General features: G+C 33.9%; 2 protein-coding genes, 1 long non-coding RNA gene and 1 other non-coding gene across 7 annotated transcripts in view; 2 read left to right on the top strand and 2 right to left on the bottom strand.

The window, feature by feature from the left end:
• LOC726912 (protein cortex) overlaps positions 1-3222 on the bottom strand; it is a 212469-nt gene extending 209247 nt beyond the window's left edge. The window contains exon 1 of the mRNA XM_016917650.2: positions 2702-3222. Within this exon, the coding sequence (XP_016773139.1) occupies positions 2702-2833 (132 nt within the window). The 5' untranslated portion in view covers positions 2834-3222. The remainder of the gene's footprint in view (positions 1-2701) is intronic.
• On the top strand, positions 2419-2525 carry Mir2788 (microRNA 2788). The gene has a single exon (NR_039432.1). It is a non-coding gene; the product is annotated as a microRNA 2788 (primary transcript).
• A 1793-nt stretch (positions 3223-5015) lies between the features above and the next one.
• LOC408626 (poly(A)-specific ribonuclease PARN) lies at positions 5016-21656 on the bottom strand. 4 transcript variants are annotated; one of them, XM_006557350.3, is made up of 12 exons: positions 21485-21656; positions 19301-19514; positions 18940-19215; positions 18590-18872; positions 18389-18510; positions 18079-18305; positions 17937-18006; positions 17804-17859; positions 17632-17718; positions 17334-17523; positions 8918-9009; positions 5016-5225 (listed from the first exon to the last, which is right to left on the bottom strand). In XM_006557350.3, the coding sequence occupies exons 1-12, from the start codon at positions 21501-21503 to the stop codon at positions 5131-5133; spliced, it is 1731 nt and encodes a 576-aa protein (XP_006557413.1). In that variant the 5' UTR covers positions 21504-21656; the 3' UTR covers positions 5016-5130. The 4 variants fall into 4 exon arrangements, with proteins under 4 accessions (XP_006557413.1, XP_006557414.1, XP_016773278.1 ...); XM_006557351.3 differs by lacking the exon at positions 8918-9009; XM_016917789.2 differs by lacking the exons at positions 5016-5225; positions 8918-9009 and adding an exon at positions 10816-11104.
• LOC102655614 lies at positions 13255-17128 on the top strand. The gene is made up of 2 exons (XR_407457.3): positions 13255-14477; positions 14722-17128. It is a non-coding gene; the product is annotated as an uncharacterized LOC102655614 (long non-coding RNA).
• Positions 21657-21809: the final 153 nt, after the last annotated feature.

Genomic DNA, 21809 nt, shown 5'->3' with positions numbered 1-21809 from the left:
TATTGGGGCATAGATAAAGTTTAATAGTTGAAGTTAACAAATGTACTTGGATGATTTAAATATTCAAAATGTGATAATAATAATAATAATACAATTGTAAAGGGCAAACAACAAGATCGAGGTTGTATGAAGAGCAGATCAATTGTAATAGAAATAAATTATTCCTAGCATTTTAACAAATGATTATTTGAAGTAATTTCTGTCTAAAATTAATAGTTAAAAATAATTAAAAATAAATTAAAAAAAATAAATAAATATTTAATAAATAATTTAATTAATTATAATAAATTTATTAATTTAATTTTTTTTAATTTATTAATTTATTTATTTATTTAATAAATTATAAATAATTATAATTAAAAATAATAATTAACTAGTTACTTTTTCAAGAGATATGACACGATATTCGCAAATAAAATTTGAAAGTTTATTCAATTTGAATTGATTGCAATTTTAACACGATAGATTTGAAAAATACGAAGATGGAGACTAATTATGATTTAAACAAATAAATTTCACAGAAGAATTTTATTCATTATTCTTTTTCTGTCATAACGTGATAAATTTCGAAATCCGATAAAATTCACGAGGCGTCGATGAAAATTTATTGGGCGCCACGACGCCCGCTTTCAACCGCTATTATACATTTTCGAGATAAGAGGTTAATTCTACAGGTTGACAATGCGAGAAGTTATTCCGATATCGTACTACCGTCTGCATTATTCTGTTCGACGAAACGCCATTGTCTAACGGAAGCGTATATCTGTGCTGTCACCGTCACTCTTAGAAAGAATCACTCCTCCTCCCTTCGTCCCCCCTACGAAGCAAAAATACGAACGAGGACACGGAAAACGATTGCGCGCGATAGAAAACGCGTGGAAAGATATGAGTAAAGGGGCAAGCACGCGAATTGAATTGGCCGTTTTCTCCAGCCCAGGGATTATGTATACGCCGATATTAAATTTCGTAATAATTTGTTCCGAGAAAATTCGAGGGAAAGAATTTGACTGAGATATCGAACGTCGATAAAAATAATTGAGCCGATGGAAGATAAAAAAAAAATACGAACGAGGGATAATCAAAATTACAATTACGACAATTCCAACGAGATAAAGATCTATAAATCTATAAATTGTATCTCGAGCTACTTCGCTGTCTATTAAATATACTTGGAAATAATTTGATGCGAGTAACTTTTCTAAAAAAAAAAAAAAAAAAAAAGAAAGAAAAATGTACGTTTAAACGGAACTGCATAATCTTATAAACACATCGATGCAAGTCACATTCGAGAATAAATAATATTCGTATGATGAAATAGGTCACCCTATATAATAAAAATATCCTGACGTTCGACCGACATAACTGATCTTAACGATATACACATAATTGCAGAACTTGTCGTTCATTTACCGCTTATAGATTTCAACGTTTCCCCCCGACCAGCGGTCGTCATGCAGGTTTTAACGAGCGATTGATTATTTGTCAGACTGATCGACAGGGCAGAAAGTGACGAGGCGAAATTGTCCCGCGCGCCACGCGTGCAATTTCTAACTCTGATCGAAAAGAAACGCTCTAGCCCGGATAAAAAACCCGGTGGTACGCGCAGAGGGGAACGAAATCGTATCATTGTACGATACATGTGCTGCCAGCTATGCTAAATCTCTCATGGTCCGTAGAACTCGAAGAAATCATTACACTGGGGCGCAATATATCGTTGCTAATATAGTATATATTCTTTTGAGCTTCGCTGTTTGGGTATACGTTGGATTAGATTGAATTAGATGATCTTCACGACGAGTTTAGAATTTCAACTATTAAAAGGTTTCTTTTTTGGGCATCAGAAGCCCAAAAAAGCGCATTGTTTCAATCTAATTAATATTTTCGCTATCCCATTTTAACAGATATCGATCGAATTTGATCGGAATAGTTGACAAAAAGAAATATTAATTTTGAATAATTTGTATCGAAATTAATTTTAAATTGGGCTATCCGTATTTGATATTTTATATATTTATTACAAATGTTTAAAATGCAATGCGATTAAGAGACGTGTAAATTAGTTTTCGAATTTTCGGTAACTATGCTGCTATCTATCGGTTCGTAGATAAATTAATAGGAGATAATTACGATTAAAATCGATAGATGTCGCGAGAATCGACGATTGATTCCAAACGTAAAATTATAAAGTGTTAATGTAATGACGTATAAACGATTATGCATTAATGTAATATAAAAATTATACAAAAATTTGCAATGTAATTATTCTTTCGAGAGATACGTATCGCTTTTCGAAGTAGAAAACATGGAAAGGAATTGAATCGATTTGTAATATACGATAATTTAAAAATGTATTCTCGAAATATCTAACGAAAAGCATAGAATTCGATTTAATTTCAGGTGATGAAAAAATAGAAAATCAGGTTGGAGTTCGTTGCGGCAGGGTTGGGGTTTCTATGCGGCATGTGCCTTGCTTTGAGAAATGCAATGCCCTTCGAAATCCCAAAAATGTCCAACGCTTATCAACATTACGAGAAATATTACGAATATTACGATGAAAATTCACACTTCGTAAATCCAACGGAAATTTAATTAACTCGCAATAGATATTAAACTATTATCCGCGTCAAATATTTCTAAGATGTTTATTACATCGTCAATACAAACAAAAATAGAAAAAAAATGTGAAAAAAACATGACTCACCGATTTGAAGTCCTTGTGTAGCAAACGTAACCGCGGGAATGCTACGGTGCTTCTGCGCAATGGCGTCGTATCGATATTTTCGCTAGCTTGATCCTCCGAATTCCGAAAGTTCAATACGATTCTTCTTCGCATCTTGAACAATGACTTTTCTCGTGCAATACGAACTCAATTTAAGATATATCTCATGCCCGAAAAGAATCAAAATGGAACATGTTGTTTCGCGACAACAATCGAATCGACGCAAAAGATATCAAAAATTGAAATAATCACGTAAATACACTCTTCAAATACGTATCGAATTCGTCGTAATCGATCAATATCACATCGTTCGCGGATAAATTATCATTTAAACGCAAAATACGCAACGATATTCGACGAATGCGTTTATACATCCGTTAATATCGAACGAAAACCATTGCACGACGCGAAATGTATAAATTTTCGGGAAGAGAGAAATATTCGCGCACCGATTCACACGCGGAACCATGTTCGACTAAACAGAATTTGACGACGTTCATCGATACGGCGCACGAGGTCGCGCTCGTGTTTGAAAACATCAACAATGTGCCCGCGGTCGATCGGAATGTACAAATTTATTCGCGAATGTATCTATCGTTGAATTAAGAAGATAAACGCGTTTGATTTAATATTATTCATAACGGTGTACGTGTTATTTATTAATAATAAATAAACTGCAGAGACGTACTGCATTTATTTTAATTTAAATATACAAAAATGTACATGTGTAAATGTAAATAAATTACATCCACAATTCGATTCGATATTATACGTATATTCGTCTTGATATTTTTTCTTTCTTTTTTTTTAATTTTTATGTAATTAGCGACGAATTTCTCACGTTATCCGTGGTTAATTAACGTTGTTTACGTGTCTCCATCACTCAAGAATTTTAATAAACTAATAAAAAGATTAAAAATTCTCTCCGAGATTTAATTATTTGATCTTATACAAGCGATTTGCATGGAATTCGAGCATTTATTCAAGTTTCTCGTATACATATACGATAATATTAAATGCTATTTCACCGTTTCGAGAAACTTGAACAAACGTTCGAGTTCCTACGTTCGTAAATCGCCCTATATAAAATCAAATATTTAAATCTCGAAAAGAATATAACTCTTAATATTTTTTACTAATCTACGAACGACGGAGAAGTAAATTAACGTTAACGAACACTTGGGAAATTCGTTAGAGAAGATTACTCGCGTAGATTTTTTTTTTAATCCATCGTTAATTCTAATAAAAGTTACAAAAAAAAAACGTAAACGATAATATCTTAATAATTTAACGCATTAATTAATTATTTTCTGTATTTCTCGTCAGTGCACGATACACTGAAAAGCAAGAAACCGTTCAATCAGAGTCTTAATCAGATTCTTCAGAAAATATATTTCTTTTTATTATATTCCGATATTTTTTTCTTTTTTAAAGGAAACGAAGAGATGGGAGATCAAGCATGAATAATAATACAATAGAATTTTCAGATCAACTTGCATCAAGTGTTTTATTCCATTATCAATCCATTTCACGTTGAATCAGAGTAGACTACTACTGCACGTTGTTGTCTACCGTTGTGTATAAGAAAAATATTTCGTCAAACTCGTGTTCTAATATTCGAGAATAGTTAACAATATAAAGCGTGTGTCCCGATGTTAAAAAATTTAATTCGCCTATTCGTTTCAACGATCATATATATATATATATATATATGTATATGTATATGTATATATACGACCATATAATCAATTATTCACAAACCGACATACATTTGTACTTCTATTAAATCGATCGTACCGTGAAAAATCATCCACGATGTGTGTGTATATATATATATATAATCAGAGGATATACGATCGATCTTCGAGAAATCAACGAGAAATCAAAATTCGTCATCAACGAATCGTCGTTGATTGTGAACAAGAATTATTATATATCGTCGCTAAGCTTTTTTTCTAAGCGGTTCAATTTTTTTTTTTTTTTCATTCTCCTCATCGAAGAGAGAAACATCAGAAATATCGGCTAACGTAAAAAAACTCTATCTCTACTCCTTCTCGAACTGGTGCGTTTTCTGGGTGCGTTAAAAAAAAAATAAATAAATAGATAGATAAATAAATATAGATAAAAATAAAAGACGATAATAATAATAAAAATAAAAAAAAAAAAGAAGAGAGAAAGAAAGAAACGATCACCTGGAAATTTTTTCTTTGATTCACAATATTTGTTTGTTTGTTTGTTTGTTTGCTTGTTTGTTTGTTTTTTGATCGATTACAAAAGAAAGAAAAAAAAAAAAGAATATGATACAATAAAATATATCGTCTATATTTCAATATTAATCTTCAACTTGTTTTACCGTCACTCCGTCACAGGACGATATGTTTACAATTCGATTGCTCCCTTTTCGGGCAAACTTATTCCCAGGAATCAGGCTCGACAAAGGGTTTCTGTTTCGATCTTTGCGCATTCTCTGCATCCGCATAGTTCCTCCGCTTCCGGCGTCGTTTCCCTGCGCACATAAACAAGAACACGGTTTATGCGCAATGACATAACCCTTCGAGTTTGTTAGTTGAAAATTTTTACAGTTTTATCTTGATTTATCAAGTGAGCGATCGATGTGTGTGTATATTGGGTTGGCAACTAAGTAATTGAAGATTTCACTCATCGATACGATCACTCATAATCGATTCGAATCGTCACAGTACAACTCGTGAGATTGCAGAGAAGCTTCGTGTATCGCGTACATGCATCGAAAACCGCTTAAAACAACTTGGCTATGTTCGAAAACTCGATACATGGGTTCCTCGCGAACTGAAAGAAAAGCATTTAACGCGACGCGTTAACAGCTGCGATTCGCTAAAGAAACGTAATGAAAATGATCCATTTTTAAAACGACCGATAACTGGCGATGAAAAATGGGTTGTTCACGACAATATCGAGCGGAAAAGATGGTGGAGCAGGCCACGTGAACCAGCTCGAACAACATCGAAAGCTGGTATTCGTCGAAAGAAGGTTTTGTTATCAGTTTGGTGGGATTACGAAGGAATTGTCTATTTTGAACTCTTACTACCCAATCGAACGATCAATTCTGTCGTCTACATCGAACAACTAACGAAATTAAACGATGCGGTTGAAGAAAAGCGGCCCGAATTGACAAATCGAAAAGGTGTTGTATTTCATCGTGACGATGCAAGGCCACACACATCTTTGGTCACTCGGCAAAAATTATTGGAGCTTGGTTGGGACGTTTTGCCACATCCACCATATAGTCCTGACCTTGCACCATCCGATTACTTTTTGTTTCGATCTTTACAAAACTCCTCGAATGGTAAAAATTTCAATAACGATGATGATATCAAATCGTACCTGATTCAGTTTTTTGCTAATAAAAACCACAAGTTTTACGAACGTGGGATTATGATGCTGGCTGAAAGATGGCAAAAGGTCATTGATCAAAATGGGCAACGCATTACAGAATAAAGTTCCATGAAAAAATTGTCTTTGATTTTCTAAAAAAAATCCGCAATTACTTAGTTGCCAACCCAATATATATAAGCGATGTAACGTTTGTTGAGACGGGGGAGGGGGAGAGAGAGAAAGAGAGAAGAAAAAGAAAGAAAAAAAAAAGTGTCTTCGAAGAAAGAGGCTAAGATGGCTAAGACTCGTCTCAACGGTTCGTCAATCTTTTTAAAAAAGATTTCGCACAAGTTTATTATTCGATTGGTTGATCGATTTATCGAAATATTAAATGTATATTGTCGCGGCTGAAAAATAAAATAATAATCTCTAATTCTAATTCGAGCAGAATGAAAGAATAGAATAAGGAAATTTATAGAAATTTGTTTTATATATTTTGTAATTTATAGAAATATACGAATTGGTACAAATTAATGTAAACAAATTCAAAATTTTTCGTTTTCAAAGGCAGTGGTAGATTCTTTTCTTTTTTTTTTTTTTTTTGATTGTTACAATTTCAGTACATTGTTAACTTAACTTGCAAAACAAGTAGGAATAAACAATTCTACGTAAAGTAGCAGCAGTAGTAATAGTAGTAGCAGTAGCAGTAGCAGTAGTAATAGTAGTAGTAGCAGTAGTAGTAGTAGTGGTAGTGGTAGCAGTAATAGTAGTAATAGTCAGTCATCATCATTATCATAAATGATAATTACATTGCGTTCCTACGATAAATACAATTGATTCCAATTGATCCCTATCACGAATGATAAATTTTTTACAATAAAAATTTGAATGATAGAATACATTATTAATAACATAGAATTATCAATTAAATAATTATTATTAATCGTAAGCATTAAAATATTTAAATAATTCTAAACGTTTGTCTTTTCTTTTTTTCGTTTTTCTTCTCGAGTATACATAATTTCGTTTAAAGTTTAAACGTCTCCTGTTATTTTCGTATATATATATAAATAAATAAATATATATATATATATACGCAATAAATAAAAGGTGTAAAGATCTCGTATATAAAACTTGTTTGCTTAAATAAAATGTAAAAATTGTAAATTGTAAAAAATTCTTTGTAACTCTCTTTGTTAAAAAAAGGTATGTACGTAACTTTCGTAAAAAACACGCAACCGTGAATAGTTTCCTCTAAAAAAAAAAAAAAAAAAAAAAAAAAAGACGAGAAATACCTACTCGAAATCTACTAACTTTTAACAACACTATTATTCCTAAAAATGTTGAAATGATAATAGAATTATGAATGAATTATTCTTATATAAAATATATCCCCGTTTCTCGTTCGATTATCGATTAACGCATCCTTATTTATTGTCCGAGTTCAAGTTTCTTTTTTTCTTTTTTCTTTTTTTGTTACGTTCGCGAATTGGAAACGAAAATCTTGCGCGCAAATCTCGTTGAATTGTTCTCCACGAGAGAAAAAAAAAAAAAAAAAACAGACGTACGAAATACGGCGAGTAAAAAATATAAAAAACAACGTTCGAACGATTAAAAACTTATGTATCGATAAGTCGGTTGTTTTTTTTTTCTTTCTTTTCGAGGCGAGGAAAAAGTATTTTTTCTAAAAAAACATTGTATCAAATAATAATTATTCGCGCGTTTCGAGTAAAAAAAGTGGGGCGGGGGAAAGAGAGAGAGAGAGAAAAAAGAAAAGAAAAATTTCGAACGATCGAATCACGATTCAATCACGCTAACACGAGCATCGCTAATCACTCTCTCGTTATTATTATCTTTCGAGCAAAAAGGGATGATATCGAGATCACGCCTGCCTGTTATTATACTCTCAATCCGTTTTAATCACGATATAATAAAGGAAAATTATACCCAAAACTTTTACCAATATTATGAACAAACGCCTCCCTTTACTGAATCGCCGTTCGATTCGATCATCGTTGCTCCTCCGAGGCCACCTCTGAGAACAATTCTGCCTCTCGTCGTCCGGGCAACCCCTCTCCTTATTATTCAAATTATTTCTCGAGCCGCAGAATTTCGTTCTCGGCTGCCTTTTCCCGCGACAACTTAATTCGGTACTGGTCGAAGGCGCTGGGTTGCCAGCGCCACCGCCGACCCTTTTCCTCAACGCGTCCGTCGCCTCCGCGTGACACTCCTGCCCGTCTCTGTTTACGTTACTGTTACTACACTTGGCCGGGACTAAGGGCGTTCTTGCCTGGATCCCCCCTCCCGGCGGCCTGCCGCAACCAGCGCCGCCACTGTTGTGCGCGGGGGTGGCGCAAACCGTGGCCTTGTCCGACACTCGACCTTTCCTCGACGACTTCTCCTGCTTGAAGCAGGAATTGTTACCCGATCCCGACACAAAGGGATTGCAACGATCGTCCGGCTTGGCGTCCGATCCTTGGCACAAGTTGCTGCTCGTGGACAGGGATTCGATACTTTTCGACACGACTTTCCTCTCCGCGACTTCGTCCACACCCGTGTTTACAGCGACCGTCGTCGCAACATCGTCGCGGTACAATTGGGGGTTACGTTTCAATATAGTGTATTTCGGCACCGCATCCTTTCTCCGATCGTTCCGCAAATCCGTGGGCAAGCTAAGACTGTTCTTTAATCTGATTCTCTGCACGACCTTCATTTGCTCGAGGATGAGCGAGGCCTCGTCGGCCTCGTGATTACCACCTCCACGAGGCCCCGACGTTGCTCTCGATCGTTCGTGGGGATAGGGGCAAGGGATGATGGAGTCTGATGATAATTCGAGGTCATTACCTGTGGCTACTTCCCAGCTATCGTCGTCCTGAGGGTTCTTCACGCCGTTCGTTGCCACCGATTTCTCACCCTTTTTCAACGTGGACACTGCCCTACAATGAACAAAAGAAGAGGGGATGGATATTGTCCATTTTCTTTTTTTTTTTTTTTTTTTTTTGTTTCGTGCCTGTTTTATCGAGTTCTCCTCCGAAAGAAAAGAAAGAGAAAGAAAGAAAGAAGGAAAGAAAGAAAAATTCGATAAGTACGATCCACTTAAAAAAACGAAACGATATAAATGTGATTATATATATAAATAGTATAGTATATCATGTGTATTAAAAGTCTTATAAGACGGTGATGCGTCTTAATAAGAAAAAGGAAAAAAAAAATTTTTTGACATTAATAAACGTGTATACATTTAACATTTTTATTATCAGATTATTATAAATAATCTCGACGAGAAGAGATAAGAGTCGAGTATGCACGCGTAAATCATAGTTTATTTTTTTTTTTTTTCGTGAAACAAGTCAAACGGTGTCGTATAACATAGAAATTTCTCACGTTGTCTTTTACTCGTCTCTCTCTCTCTCTCTTTCTTCGTACAACTTGTTGCTTGAATATCCTCCTCTCCACTAATACACAAACGAGACGTAAAATATAAAATATAACTAAAGTTAAATTAGATACTAGAAAACTAGTATAGGTTAGGAAACTAGTATATATAGTTCGCAAAAGGATAAATCATGCTCGTGTTCGTCGCGTATGTGACAGAGTATGCCGAGCGTAGCGTACACGCGATGATCGATCAATGTTTCTTTCCGGTAATCGAAACTCTATCCCTCCTCCCCGAATCTTTCGGGAAGAGAGAGAGAGAGAGAGAGAGAAAAAGAAAAGAGATCAATTGCCTTCTAGTCGAGCATTAGAGAACGGGGCAAGAATATTTATTCGGTGCACGTGTTGAAGCTTGCCGCGGAAATGTTGCCGGCCGTGGTCACAACTTATGAATATGCAGCATCACGTGCGTGCATGCAGAATGCACGTGTGTAACATCGTCGTTAAGTATGGCTGATCGGCGCAAGAATGCCAGATACCCGTGTCAACCGGGGAATTCTCTTCCGATTCTGCGCGCCTTTTCAACGATCGACCACGTCGCCAACAGCTCTAACTGGTGATGGTTTAACGAACAGTTTTATCTCCGAAATCAATTAATTCGACGATCGATATTTTCACACAGCCGCGAGAGACGTTTAAAAAAAAGAAAGAAAAGAAAAATTGTGGAAAAATTATTGCACACGCGTTTCGCTATACGCCATATAAATAATGGCGTGCTCGGTAGTACTCGACTGCCGCCACTTACAGGAGTGGCGCGCATATGCACCTTGGAGGTTAAAGCGTGTATCATTCGGTAAGAAAGTTTTGAAGGAGGAAAAAGTTATTGTTAGAATAACTTTTATTATTGAGCGATATAACTTTATTCTGTTAAAAACATCCTTGAGCTTGAGATGAGTCGAAGGTGTGGATCGTAACAATTCTTATACTCGTATTAATGCGATCCTTCGAACAGCGTACAGGGGAAGTTGTAGTGGTCTAGTAGTAATACTAGTAGTATAGTGGTAGTAATAGTGCTCCGTAGTGTGCGTTGTCTCGTTAGGACTGATCGTTTCGAAATGATTGAAATGATTTCTGCAATAAAACACGCTCCGTTGTAAACCACCACCATGCGTATCTGCATGATACACGGTAATAACGCGTTAACGTCAAAGGAGACCCGATTGATCGATAATGTGTGTACAACTATGCGCGTTACCGATCGAGTCATTTATCTATGTACGCACGAGGTCTGGCTCGATAATGTCGGTGAGAAGTCAGTATCTTTCGTATCGTCAGATCTCGTACGTACGGGATTTTATTAAATTTCCTTTTTTTTTTTTTTTTTTTAATAAAATCCAACAGTTGTTGCATACAACATCTCGTATACAACAAGAGACACTTTTTTGCACACTACTTTTTACGATATTGAAAATACAAGAATTTCGAGTAATTAAATTTGATTAAATTAAAAAGCATCAACGCACATCTCATCGTGTTATTGTTCCGTAGGAACGTAAATGACCTTGTCACAAACGAGGAAAAAACTTCCTTATAGCCCAAATGAGATTTAACACTTTTTCTTGAATTTTTCGCGTGGGCGCAATCCTGGGAGCAATCCTACGAGATCAGATTCGTGTCACTCAGAGCGATTACATTTTTTCTTTTTTTTTTTTAGTAATTTCATCTCATATAATCGAAATATTACCAGTTGTACATGGCGATAGATCGATTTATTTCGATGTTATTCCGAAACTTAAAATTTTTTACACATTAATGCATGCGAAAAAGTCTCGACGATGTAATAAGTCGCGGTTTAATGATCTTTGTGAGTTGTGATCGTGCGATGATGAAGATTTGTGAATTCTTAAGCGATTCTAATTAATAATTTCGAGAAATCGTTTGATTCTCTACGAGGCGAGAAAAAAAAGAGAAGCGAAAGAAAAGGAAGGAGAAGGGGAGGGGGTAAATCCAAAGCGTGTTAAACTCGTTACAACCGCGATCCCTAAAGTCTAAAGCCAGATACAGAGAATATCGTGGTATTCGCTGTACTGGCTCGTTGAAAGTATTTGCATTATGCATGGAAATCTACTGCCTCCCGCTAGGTTTACCTTTTTCAAACCGCGAACATTATCTCGACGTATGAAAATATCATCAGATATCCTTGTAAAACTAACCCATTAGACGTCGATATCGTTTCTAATGGATATCTGTATTTTTTTTCTTTTCTTTTTTTCTTTTTTTTTTATTTATCCTGCCTGTCTCGTTTAACGCGATAACGTGACACTTTCATAAAATGCAATTAGAATCTCATTTCTCGTTGCGAGAAGTTGACGTCTCACTTGAGAGAAGAAAATTGAACAAAAAGCAAAAGGATATACAAAGTGTGAATGCGATTGTTTTTATCGTCAGAGGGGAAATGAAAGAGAAAATATTTGCGAGTATCGTAAAATATCGGTCCAATTCTTTTTTATAATAATTTATCGCGCCGAAAAAAGTTACTAGAAGCTAGGGATCCACCGTTTCGAGGCGAGGTTAATTATTCGAACGGTGGAGCTCGAACGGTAATGTGTTTCACGACGATTAACGCACAGAAGAGAGCATAGGTTAGGATACTTTTTTTCGGCTCACTTCGGTAACGAAGTATAGATCGAAATTTATCGAACAGTGGAGAGAATATACAGCCCCGTACGATTAATATCAGTTTCATTACGGAAAAATAGAGAGTGTCGATGAAACAATAAACGTCACCGTTATGGTTGTCGCTGTTTCCAAAGGCCCTTAACGCGCCTCATTTCGCGCACGCTCGAAGCATAAATTCGTGCCTCCCGACAACCGTGTCCGCGAGCCACGATCTGCTTAACCGACCGATCGGTGTAATAAAAATGTCTAGCGTTGCTACAATGTTCCGTATATATCCTCGGTCGTTTCGAAAAATCGGTAGCGATGGGATCGAGTTTAACGCGAAACCGAGTAAAAATTAGAGACGATACTTCGAAAAATTCGATATCCCTTCGAGCTGACTCGAATTTTGAATTTCTGAAAACAGTCATGAAGTTCGACAATCTTTTATACTTTTTTTATACTTTGTTGATTCGAATCGCACATGAAACTTTTCGACGAATTTGAATCCGAATTTCATTCTGCCCCTTTCTTTTCGAAATACTCTACGTGAAAGATTTGAAATACGAGCTTGGTCCCATCGCTATTTGACAAATTTATCGACTGTCGGTTAGTGTGTGTCTAATAATTTCTTTAATGAACGAATCGCGGTTGCGATAAATAACACTTAATAAGAGTGGCAGAAATCTTTCCTTCTTCGAAGATGGCAAGGATCAATGTCCCCGCGGTTGATATTAATAGCTTAATCCACGGTCGCATAGCGATTCGCCTCGTAAATTGTCATTACACGCCGCGAATTGCTTCGATTCGCTGGCTGTCCATTGAAATCGCCAACGCCAGTTAACCACCGATATGCAAAGTGACCGGATTCTTCTTTTTTTCCACGCGGTCGTGGAAAAATTTTAATTAGAGAGGGGGATAGCGAGATACTACCATTTTCATTCATCTGCTCGACGAATTGTTTAACTTTCAGCTAATGATATATATCGAACGAATAGTTTTTGCAGATTTAAGTTCAGAAAAAAAAAAAAAAGAGTTGAACTATATTGATATGGAAATATACGCTTTTTAAAGATAAAGTAAAGCATAAGCGATAATATTCGAATAATTTTTAAAACAGAATAATATTAAGATAAAGACAAATTATTAAGATAATTTTTTAAAATTGAATCAAACAATTTGAACGTGTGAAAAGTATTGGCATCGAAAAATGTAAAATTTTTTAGATTACAACTATAAATGAAAAAACTGCAAAGTTTTAACGATATTAACCGATGAAATTTTGCGCAAAAAAAAATATATTTTAAATTTCTTTTCCTCTAGTCAATAATAATTCTTTTCTTTTTTTTTTACATAATTTTTCAAATTGCTCGATCCAAACTTAAAAGAACCCCCCTTTTTACATCTTTTTAAACAGCACACCGAATACTATAACCCATCGCACACAAAAATATACTTCACACATAGACGACTTCCCCTCACTACTTTATCGATTGCGCATCGATGATGCACGGTGTACTCCACAACGATCAAAACTGGTCGCGTCCGGGGAAAATGCGTAAACGAGGATAAACGAGGCAGGTATACATAAAGCTGATAATAAGAAGGAAGGGAGTGGTGAAAATTATCGAAGCGTCGAAGGGATGGTGGTTGGAAGCGGATCGTCCTTAAGGGCATGGCACGCGAGCCATCGTGGTCGATAAATTACCGTGGTCTCGCCGCGGTGTTTCCGCGTGACACGAAAGCCTCTTTGCCGAGGGAAAGAAGGTTGTTGGCGGAGCGAAAGGAGGAGGAAACGCGGAGGAAAGGAGGAAAGGACGCGGCAACGGATAAAAGTCGCCATGCGACACAGAAGCAGTCCGCGATGGTGTTGGCGCGCGTTTGCCGAGTGATGCATTGGTACCGGCAAGTGATATATGCTTATGGGGCATGCCGGAGTATCCGGACATCACGCGCACACGCATGCGCGAGAGACCGTGTAAGAGATACACGTGTGCCCGGCCATGGCGTGTTCATTATGCACTCCGGCAAATCATAAAGCAGACGGGAGGGAAAAAGAGATTCGAGACGAATTTTCACATCTGGACTAGTGTTCTTCGAGATGGAGTGCGAGGATGAGAATTTTATATGGTTCGAGTTAAGGGATAAAGTTGGTTCAACGATAAGTTATTTGAATAATGTGTTCGAACTTTGGTTAATTGCAGCGAACGACGAGGTTAGGTGTCAACTTATACGGTAGATTTTTGTATAAATACGTTGTAATGAATTCTATGGAAAATACGACAATTTTTATAATAATATAGAGTAATACGTTTGATTATTGTCAACTTTTTTCTCTTTAACGTACGTCAAATAAAAATAAAAATGATAGGTATGTATATTATTGATTGAAAAAAGAAGTGTTGTGCGCTTTATACGATTACGAAAACAATAGAAATAGTAGTTGTTTTATGTGTATAATAGATACCAATAAATGAGCATTTTAAATAATTATTCGAAATTCTAATTAATTTTTCAATCCATTAAGTTCGATCGAAATAAAGAACTGTTGTGAAACGAGAACCTGGCCGAGTAAGATAATATATCGTTTTAATGATCATTTTTTTAAATTCCAGCAAATGTCCAAGCCCGGTCTGAACACGACGAAGGAATGGTGGAGAACCCACACGCGTGAGTGGATTTTTCCAATCGATATGATTTAAATGGCGTTTTAAGAAAGCTGAAGACCACGGGGGAAAAACGGACGAGCCGGTGTTCGACTCAAATTGTAATTTATACGGCTATTACCGTGCCGCACGTTCGCCATTATAAATTGTCGCGCTGTATCTGCCGGCGTTCTTATTTATAGTTCCGTAAATAAATACCCGAGATAATGTGCCGCGGCCGGCCAGTGTATTTGCGATTCTAATAAGTGTGCATTTAACGCGGTGTATTCGGGTAAACCGCGAATGACGCATTGCGAGGGTAATTAAGCAATTAAGGGGATACAATGTTGTTGTCGCTCGAGGACAAGAATGAATGTTCGCATACCCTCCTGGAATTGTAATAACTCGTAGAGAGATCTTTCTTTTAGAATGTAAGTCTGTAAATATTTTATATTTTATCAAATATACATATCGTTGATTGTCAATAAGCGTTATTTCTTTTTTTTTTTTTTAAATTTGAAAGAAAAAAATTTCACAAATCCGACGTGTAACATGTTTGTCCGTCAAGATGTATATCCGTGTACGTGTATCTGGTCATTTCGCAGAGCGCGTATTAACACTGGCAATTCAACAGTGTAGTAATTAAACGGCAAAATGAACAGAGAGAGTGAAACGAGTGCGGAATACTCGGCAACAGAGTGGTTTCATTGCGAGAGCGCGTGTCCTTTTTTTTTTTCTTTTTTCTTTTCGGAGGAAAAAGGAGTGTATCCTCTCATTCCAATTTGAAAATCCACCCGTGGTGGTTGTCCACGTGTCTGTTCTAACTGATTCATACGCGCGCATTTGCATTACGGACGCGTCCCCGTCGAGCGACACGACACGTTATTCGAAACGTGTTGCATTATTCTAATCAAGATCCCTAATACCGACGCTGGTCTTTGCTTTTATTCGCACGTGGGCAATGCGGCTCGTTTGTACTCGTAATGAGCCCGATTGGGTGTTATACGTCGCCGTGGTTGATTCTACGGACGGTTTCGAACGATCTTTTCATTCGAACAAATAAATCTCTTCTCTTCCTCGATCAGAATTATTATCTAATTATTATCTCGTCGAATTATCATCACATTTTATTATTGTAAAAGTTAATAAACTTATCTTCGGTCGGTATATCCGTTTAAAGATACAATTGTTACTGTAAAAGTTAATAAACTTATCTTCGGTCGGTATATCAGTTTAAAGACGCAATTGTTATAATCGTATAATTACAATTAATTAATAACTTGGTTAGATCGTTATTTGTTTATAAAATATAATTCACGATAAAATCATATGTAAAAAATATACGATCAAGTTAAAAAGTCAAAATTGTCTCATAGAAATTTCTAAATCGAAACAATTCGCAAGTTGGAACAAGTTGGATAATTTACGACACGCCTATCAAACGCGTATGATTAAGAAGATCGAATTCACTGCTTGGTAAAGTGCTTCTGTCTAACATTATACGAAACAACATCAATTCCCTCTTTCGAACTGTTCCTGAACATCGTAGATCCATTAATCACCACTTAGAAGTCATTTTTCAATACGCATCGATCAATTTATTGATAGCAGCAAGATCGATACGCGATCGCCGCCTCCGATAAGTCTCGTCGACAAGGGCGAGGAATTCTGATTTATACTGGCGACCCTACAGCACGGTGATCGAGGAGGAACGGAGGTGGCAGAGGGACGGACGAAGAGAGAAGAAGCGTCGAACGTGGCAAGAGCAAGGGGAAAAATAGGAAAGCGCAGAAGGCGGCGGCAGCAGCTGAAGAAGGAGGAAGTCGAGACACGCGTGTAACAAGCGTCGTTGGCATTAATTTAGAATGAGCTCTACGACCCTATGCAAATCTCTCGTGTACAGGAAATCCTAAGAAGCCGGCCAGACTATGAAACGTCGCCTCTCTCTCTCTGCTAATCCACACCGTTTTCTTCCAACCGCGGCATGCTTGAAATTACCATCAACCAGCATACGACTTATTCCTCGGCCTCCGACAACACGTTACTCCTCCTTCTTTTAAGTTATGACACCTGAACTCTTGCCAACGTTTAATATCCCGCATCTTGCGATATCAACACTTCCGTCTTTAGCTAAGACTAACTTATGGCTATGATGAATCGAATTATTCGCCGCTACTTCTATAAGCGTGTTCAGTAATCAACGATTTTGCTGTAAACATTGTCGATAAAGATAAATTAATTGAACAAAAAAGAAAAAAAAAAAAGGAAAAAAAGAATTGCGTGAATGGTAAGCGTGAAGAAGATGAAAAGTTAAGAGGAAGAATTAGTAATTTCATGGCGCTATCGAGTTGTTATAATGACCGCGTATAATTCAAGATGATATCTTATGCATGATGTAACGATGTTTGAAAAGTTGAATTTATGCCAAATTTCTGTTTATATGAAATTCATATGAGGTATGCATAGAATTTAATTAGATTGTTTTGCAGTAGTATTCAGAAGTAAAAGAAGAAGTATCAATTTGTTCTATTTATATCACAATATTGAAAGAAAAATCTAATGAAAAATATGTTTCTACTTACTCGGACGAAGATAATTTTCGTTTACGCTCTCCTGTATTGAAGTTTTCTAAAGAAGCTTGGTAATCGGCATACCTTTGTAATTTATAGGTACTCGTTTTAGCTAGAACTTTCATCACCTCGTTGACTTGATCCCGACGATGTAATTCTATGTATGCGGATATATCACTTAACCATGACACATGCACACTTCCTGTAACATAAATGATTGTAATTCTATTAGTATTGTATTTGTATAAATAAAGATAATTATCAAATAAAGAGGATTGGAATACATATATATATATATATATGTACTTACCAAATGGACTAAACAAGTGAGATATGTCATTAAATTTCCACTCTTTTGGGAATGTTAAATGGAATACATGATCTCTACTTGGGTTAGCTAAAAGAATAAGCATAAAATTATTAATATAATGATTCAATTAAAACTTATAAATAAAATAATGGAATTAAAGAAAGATGTTTACGATCATCTCCAACAAGATTTATATACGGCACATCTTTTAATCTTGCTATGAGAAGTCTGAAACAAAATTATAAATTATATAATATTGCAATGAATATATAGAAAGATGTTAAGTATAGTAGAGAAAAACTTACTTATTTAAAAAAGGATTGAGTAAAGGTGAATCCGATAAAACTATCGGCACTTCAGGTTTTTGTAAGGAACCTGAAAAGCAGAAATTGTTAAATTAGAATAATTTATATGCGATGCTTGTATAATATTGTACTAATTACTAACCAAGATAATTGGACAATGCAATGAAACATATTCCAGTTATATATGCATCGTAACCAGCCTCGTGACATTTTTCTGATAATGTAGAATAACTTCTACCATCGATAGGTTCCACTTCTGTAATTTTAAACGGTGATTTACTAACAGTTTCTAGTAATATACCTAAATTCGACGATGGTATATTTTCCTTAAATTGCTGCGAATGGCAAATTATTTTTGTATCTAAAATTCTACAAAAAAAATGTCATATAATAAGCACGTTTATCTAAATGTTATACAAGTAGTCAGAAAAATAAATATTGAAAATTTTTACCTTGGAAATAGACTATGAACAAGACTCTTAAACTCAAAATATGATTCCGGTAATTGTCCAAAAAATTGATGTACTATATGACAGAGATCTAATAACATATTATGACCGACTATTAATTTTCCCTAGAACAAAAATGTACTTTATTATAAATTATATTTTATTTATTTTATATAAACCAATAATACAAATAATTAAACGTACGGAATCTGCAATTTTCCTCATAAGAATACTTAATCCAACTGCTTGTTGAATTTCTGTTTTTTCTCTTTCTCTTTTCTCAATCTCTCTTTGTTCTTCTTCTTCCTTAGTTCCTAATCTTTGTACTACAAGAATGCATCCAAAATTGTTCATTTTACTTTCAACTTTTAATTTGTTTGGCCATCTTAGTTTTACTTCCTGATACACGAGTCGTCTAATGAAAGCATTACATTTTTCTATCAATAGTTCTTCTGTTTCGGAAGTGACAAATTCATCTATCCTCGAACTAGAATGATTTTCAATTAATTTTTGTTATATATTGGTGCAAAGAAAAATATTGCCAATTAATTTACCAAATCTCTTCAATCTGAGGTCTCTCGACGTCCGAAATAGGCAATATTTCTGTTCCTTCATCTCTTATCCTCTGTTTCTCCTCTAATCGTTTCATCAATTTTTCTTCTTCATTTGTAGTTAAATAAGGAATGCCCAATTTGAAAAGTTTATTAAAATCGAATCCTTGTGACGCTAGAAATGATATACTGGAAGTTTGACACATGAATCTGCAGTCTGGAGCCATACGATTTAACGGACGTGGAAAAACATAAAAATTATAGGATCGTTGATTATACCTTTAAAAAAAAAGAAAAAATTATTATTAGTAAAATAATTTTATAATTAATTTAAGAATTTTTATTAAAAATAGAAATTTCGTACTTTTGCATTTCTTTATTAAATGTAAAGACAGAAAGGCCAAATTGTATAAGAAGGAAATCCATTGATCCTGTTCTTAATTTTGCATAATACTGAGCAGGTGTATCAAAGACACCGCCATCAGGTCCTGAATTAAGTCCTGTAAATTCTCCATCGATACAAAGAAATGTTGCATTCTTCAAAATTTCATCTAATTCCACTAGGACCTCTTGAAAATCTGTAAAAAAAAAAATATAAAATTTTTAGTTAAATTTTAGAGAAAATATGCGCGTGTACGAATACATTTCAAATAATTTTTATGAAATATAAAATTATTTAAACTTATTATATTATAAAATAATAAAAAATATGATATTATTAAAAATGTTTTATAATATTTATAACATTGAATATAGAATTTATTTTAAGACTTGTATTGACTTGACAAATGTAAAGTTAAATTTTGCGATTATATATACAGAAATATTTTTCATGATTAGAAGTTGGTAGTAGTGTCTTTGCAATCTTTGAATCTAATGCGTTTATCTACTGTGAATTCAATAATTATTAACGAATAAATGTAATAAATAAGCAATTAATTCTTAAAATATATTATTTATATAGTGTTTTATAGTGTAGAGTGTAAAACGTGTGTGTTAATATTTGTGGAAGTATTTGTTCGCAATAATATCAGAAATTTATAAATTCCTCATCGCTTCTTGACATCAATCAAGAATTTTTCGCGCGGAAATTCTTTAAGAATAAAAGAAATTCGAATTGTAAGTAAATTTTTGTTCTTATATTATTTATTCATATATATTCATTTTTAAATGATATCATTGCTTAATTATTAAAAATGATATTCAATTTTAATTGAAAAATTGAAATATAAACATTTTAAATAATTCAATTACGAGTTAAATTATTGAAATTATTGTTTAGATAATAATTTATCGAAACAAAATTTAAATGTTTAAATTTAAAAAAAAATTTAATTTGAAAAAATTATGAAACACGTCATAAATATAAATTTTTCAAATTTTTGAATATTTTATTATATATTAGTTAAAATGTTAATTTTACTTAAATCATATAAAATGAGAATATTTACATAAAATATGACATTGAAATAAGAATATCGTAAATTATTAAAATATTAAAGTATTAATATTATAAAAACATAAATCATTAATTTTGCTATTATCTACAAATAGATTAGTTACTACTTTGAATAGGAACAGGAGTAGATTACAAAGTGAAAAAACTATATTAATATAAAAAATTAAATTTATATTTCTTATAATAGCTGCTAGCAGTATATAAAATAAAATTTAGCAAAGAATTATAATATTGTTATTTTTCAATATCACAGCTGATATGATATTAATATGAAATTTATATTATTTATAAATGATTAGCATAGGTAAAAAAAAAACAAAAATAAATAAAAACAATAAAAAATTGATTAGATCTAATATTAATATTATGTATTTTACAACATTATTTTATTATTAATATTTATCTTTATTAGTAATACTATTCTGAAATTATTATAATCATAAATTGTTAATTATGCTTTTCGTTTCTTTCTTACGTATTCGTACTTCAAATGACATTTATATGTTGTCTCTTAACCTCTTGCAATGTATATCATGATAAAAACATATATTTTCTTCAAAAATCTTCAATTAATAACAATCTCATCTTAAATATTATTATATATTATTATATTGATTCCGTCTTAAGAATATTTTGCCCATTATACCAATTATATTTTAATAAATACCATTTTTTATGCCTATATCCAAACCATAACCTAGAAAGCTACAAATTCTATATGATTCTATTTATAGTGAATCATATTACCTGTCAAAGAGTACGAAAAACAATATTTTGTAAACCATTTTCATCACAAATTTATAAATTATAAATTTACAGTTATATTATAATATAAAAATAACGAAGAAAAATACATAACAATAATAGTGTAGATCATGTAAGAAAGAAAGACCTTATTTTATGTATTTTAACATTTTCCTCAAAATTATTTCCATTTCTATTATATTTAAGAAACAATGCATATAAAGAAACTTTTCATTGTAAATTAATCGTATAGAAAGTAGAACATTACGAGCATATATCCCGCTCTCAATCTCATTACAAAGACTGATAGTATAAATTGTGTATTTATCTTTTCCGATTACTCACTCGAAGAAGTCACTTCCATTTTTTTTTAATCTTGCACTTGTTAATCCACACTCAACCTATAACGAACGTCTTTTATTTCATTCCCGAAACTGAAATTAAACACGAAAATTAACAGGATCCATTGATCCTATGCGATCTTTTCATACTTGACCACATTAAATAGATAGGTTAGAATGAGAACTCTAATGATAAAAATAGCATCGTGTATGTGTCGCCATCTAGGATAGAATTAACGTACTACAATCTTATGCTACGTTCATTGATAGTTAAAAATGTAATTAACAAATAAAAAATAAATTTAATTTTTAATATACATGAGCGTAAA

The sequence above is a fragment of the Apis mellifera genome, linkage group LG1, assembly GCF_003254395.2.
Source record: "Apis mellifera strain DH4 linkage group LG1, Amel_HAv3.1, whole genome shotgun sequence".
In the NCBI taxonomy this organism is placed as follows: domain Eukaryota; kingdom Metazoa; phylum Arthropoda; class Insecta; order Hymenoptera; family Apidae; genus Apis; species Apis mellifera.
This window is presented reverse-complemented; position numbering and strand designations above follow the sequence as displayed.

What these genes read in the sequence shown, in the direction of transcription:
- LOC408626 (XM_006557350.3), bottom strand. An exon ending in TGCATTGTCCAATTATCTTG is followed by an intron (nt 18,007 to 18,078) that starts GTTAGTAATTAG and finishes TCTGCTTTTCAG; the next exon opens with GTTCCTTACAAAAACCTGAA. An exon ending in CTCAATCCTTTTTTAAATAA is followed by an intron (nt 17,860 to 17,936) that starts GTAAGTTTTTCT and finishes ATTTTGTTTCAG; the next exon opens with ACTTCTCATAGCAAGATTAA.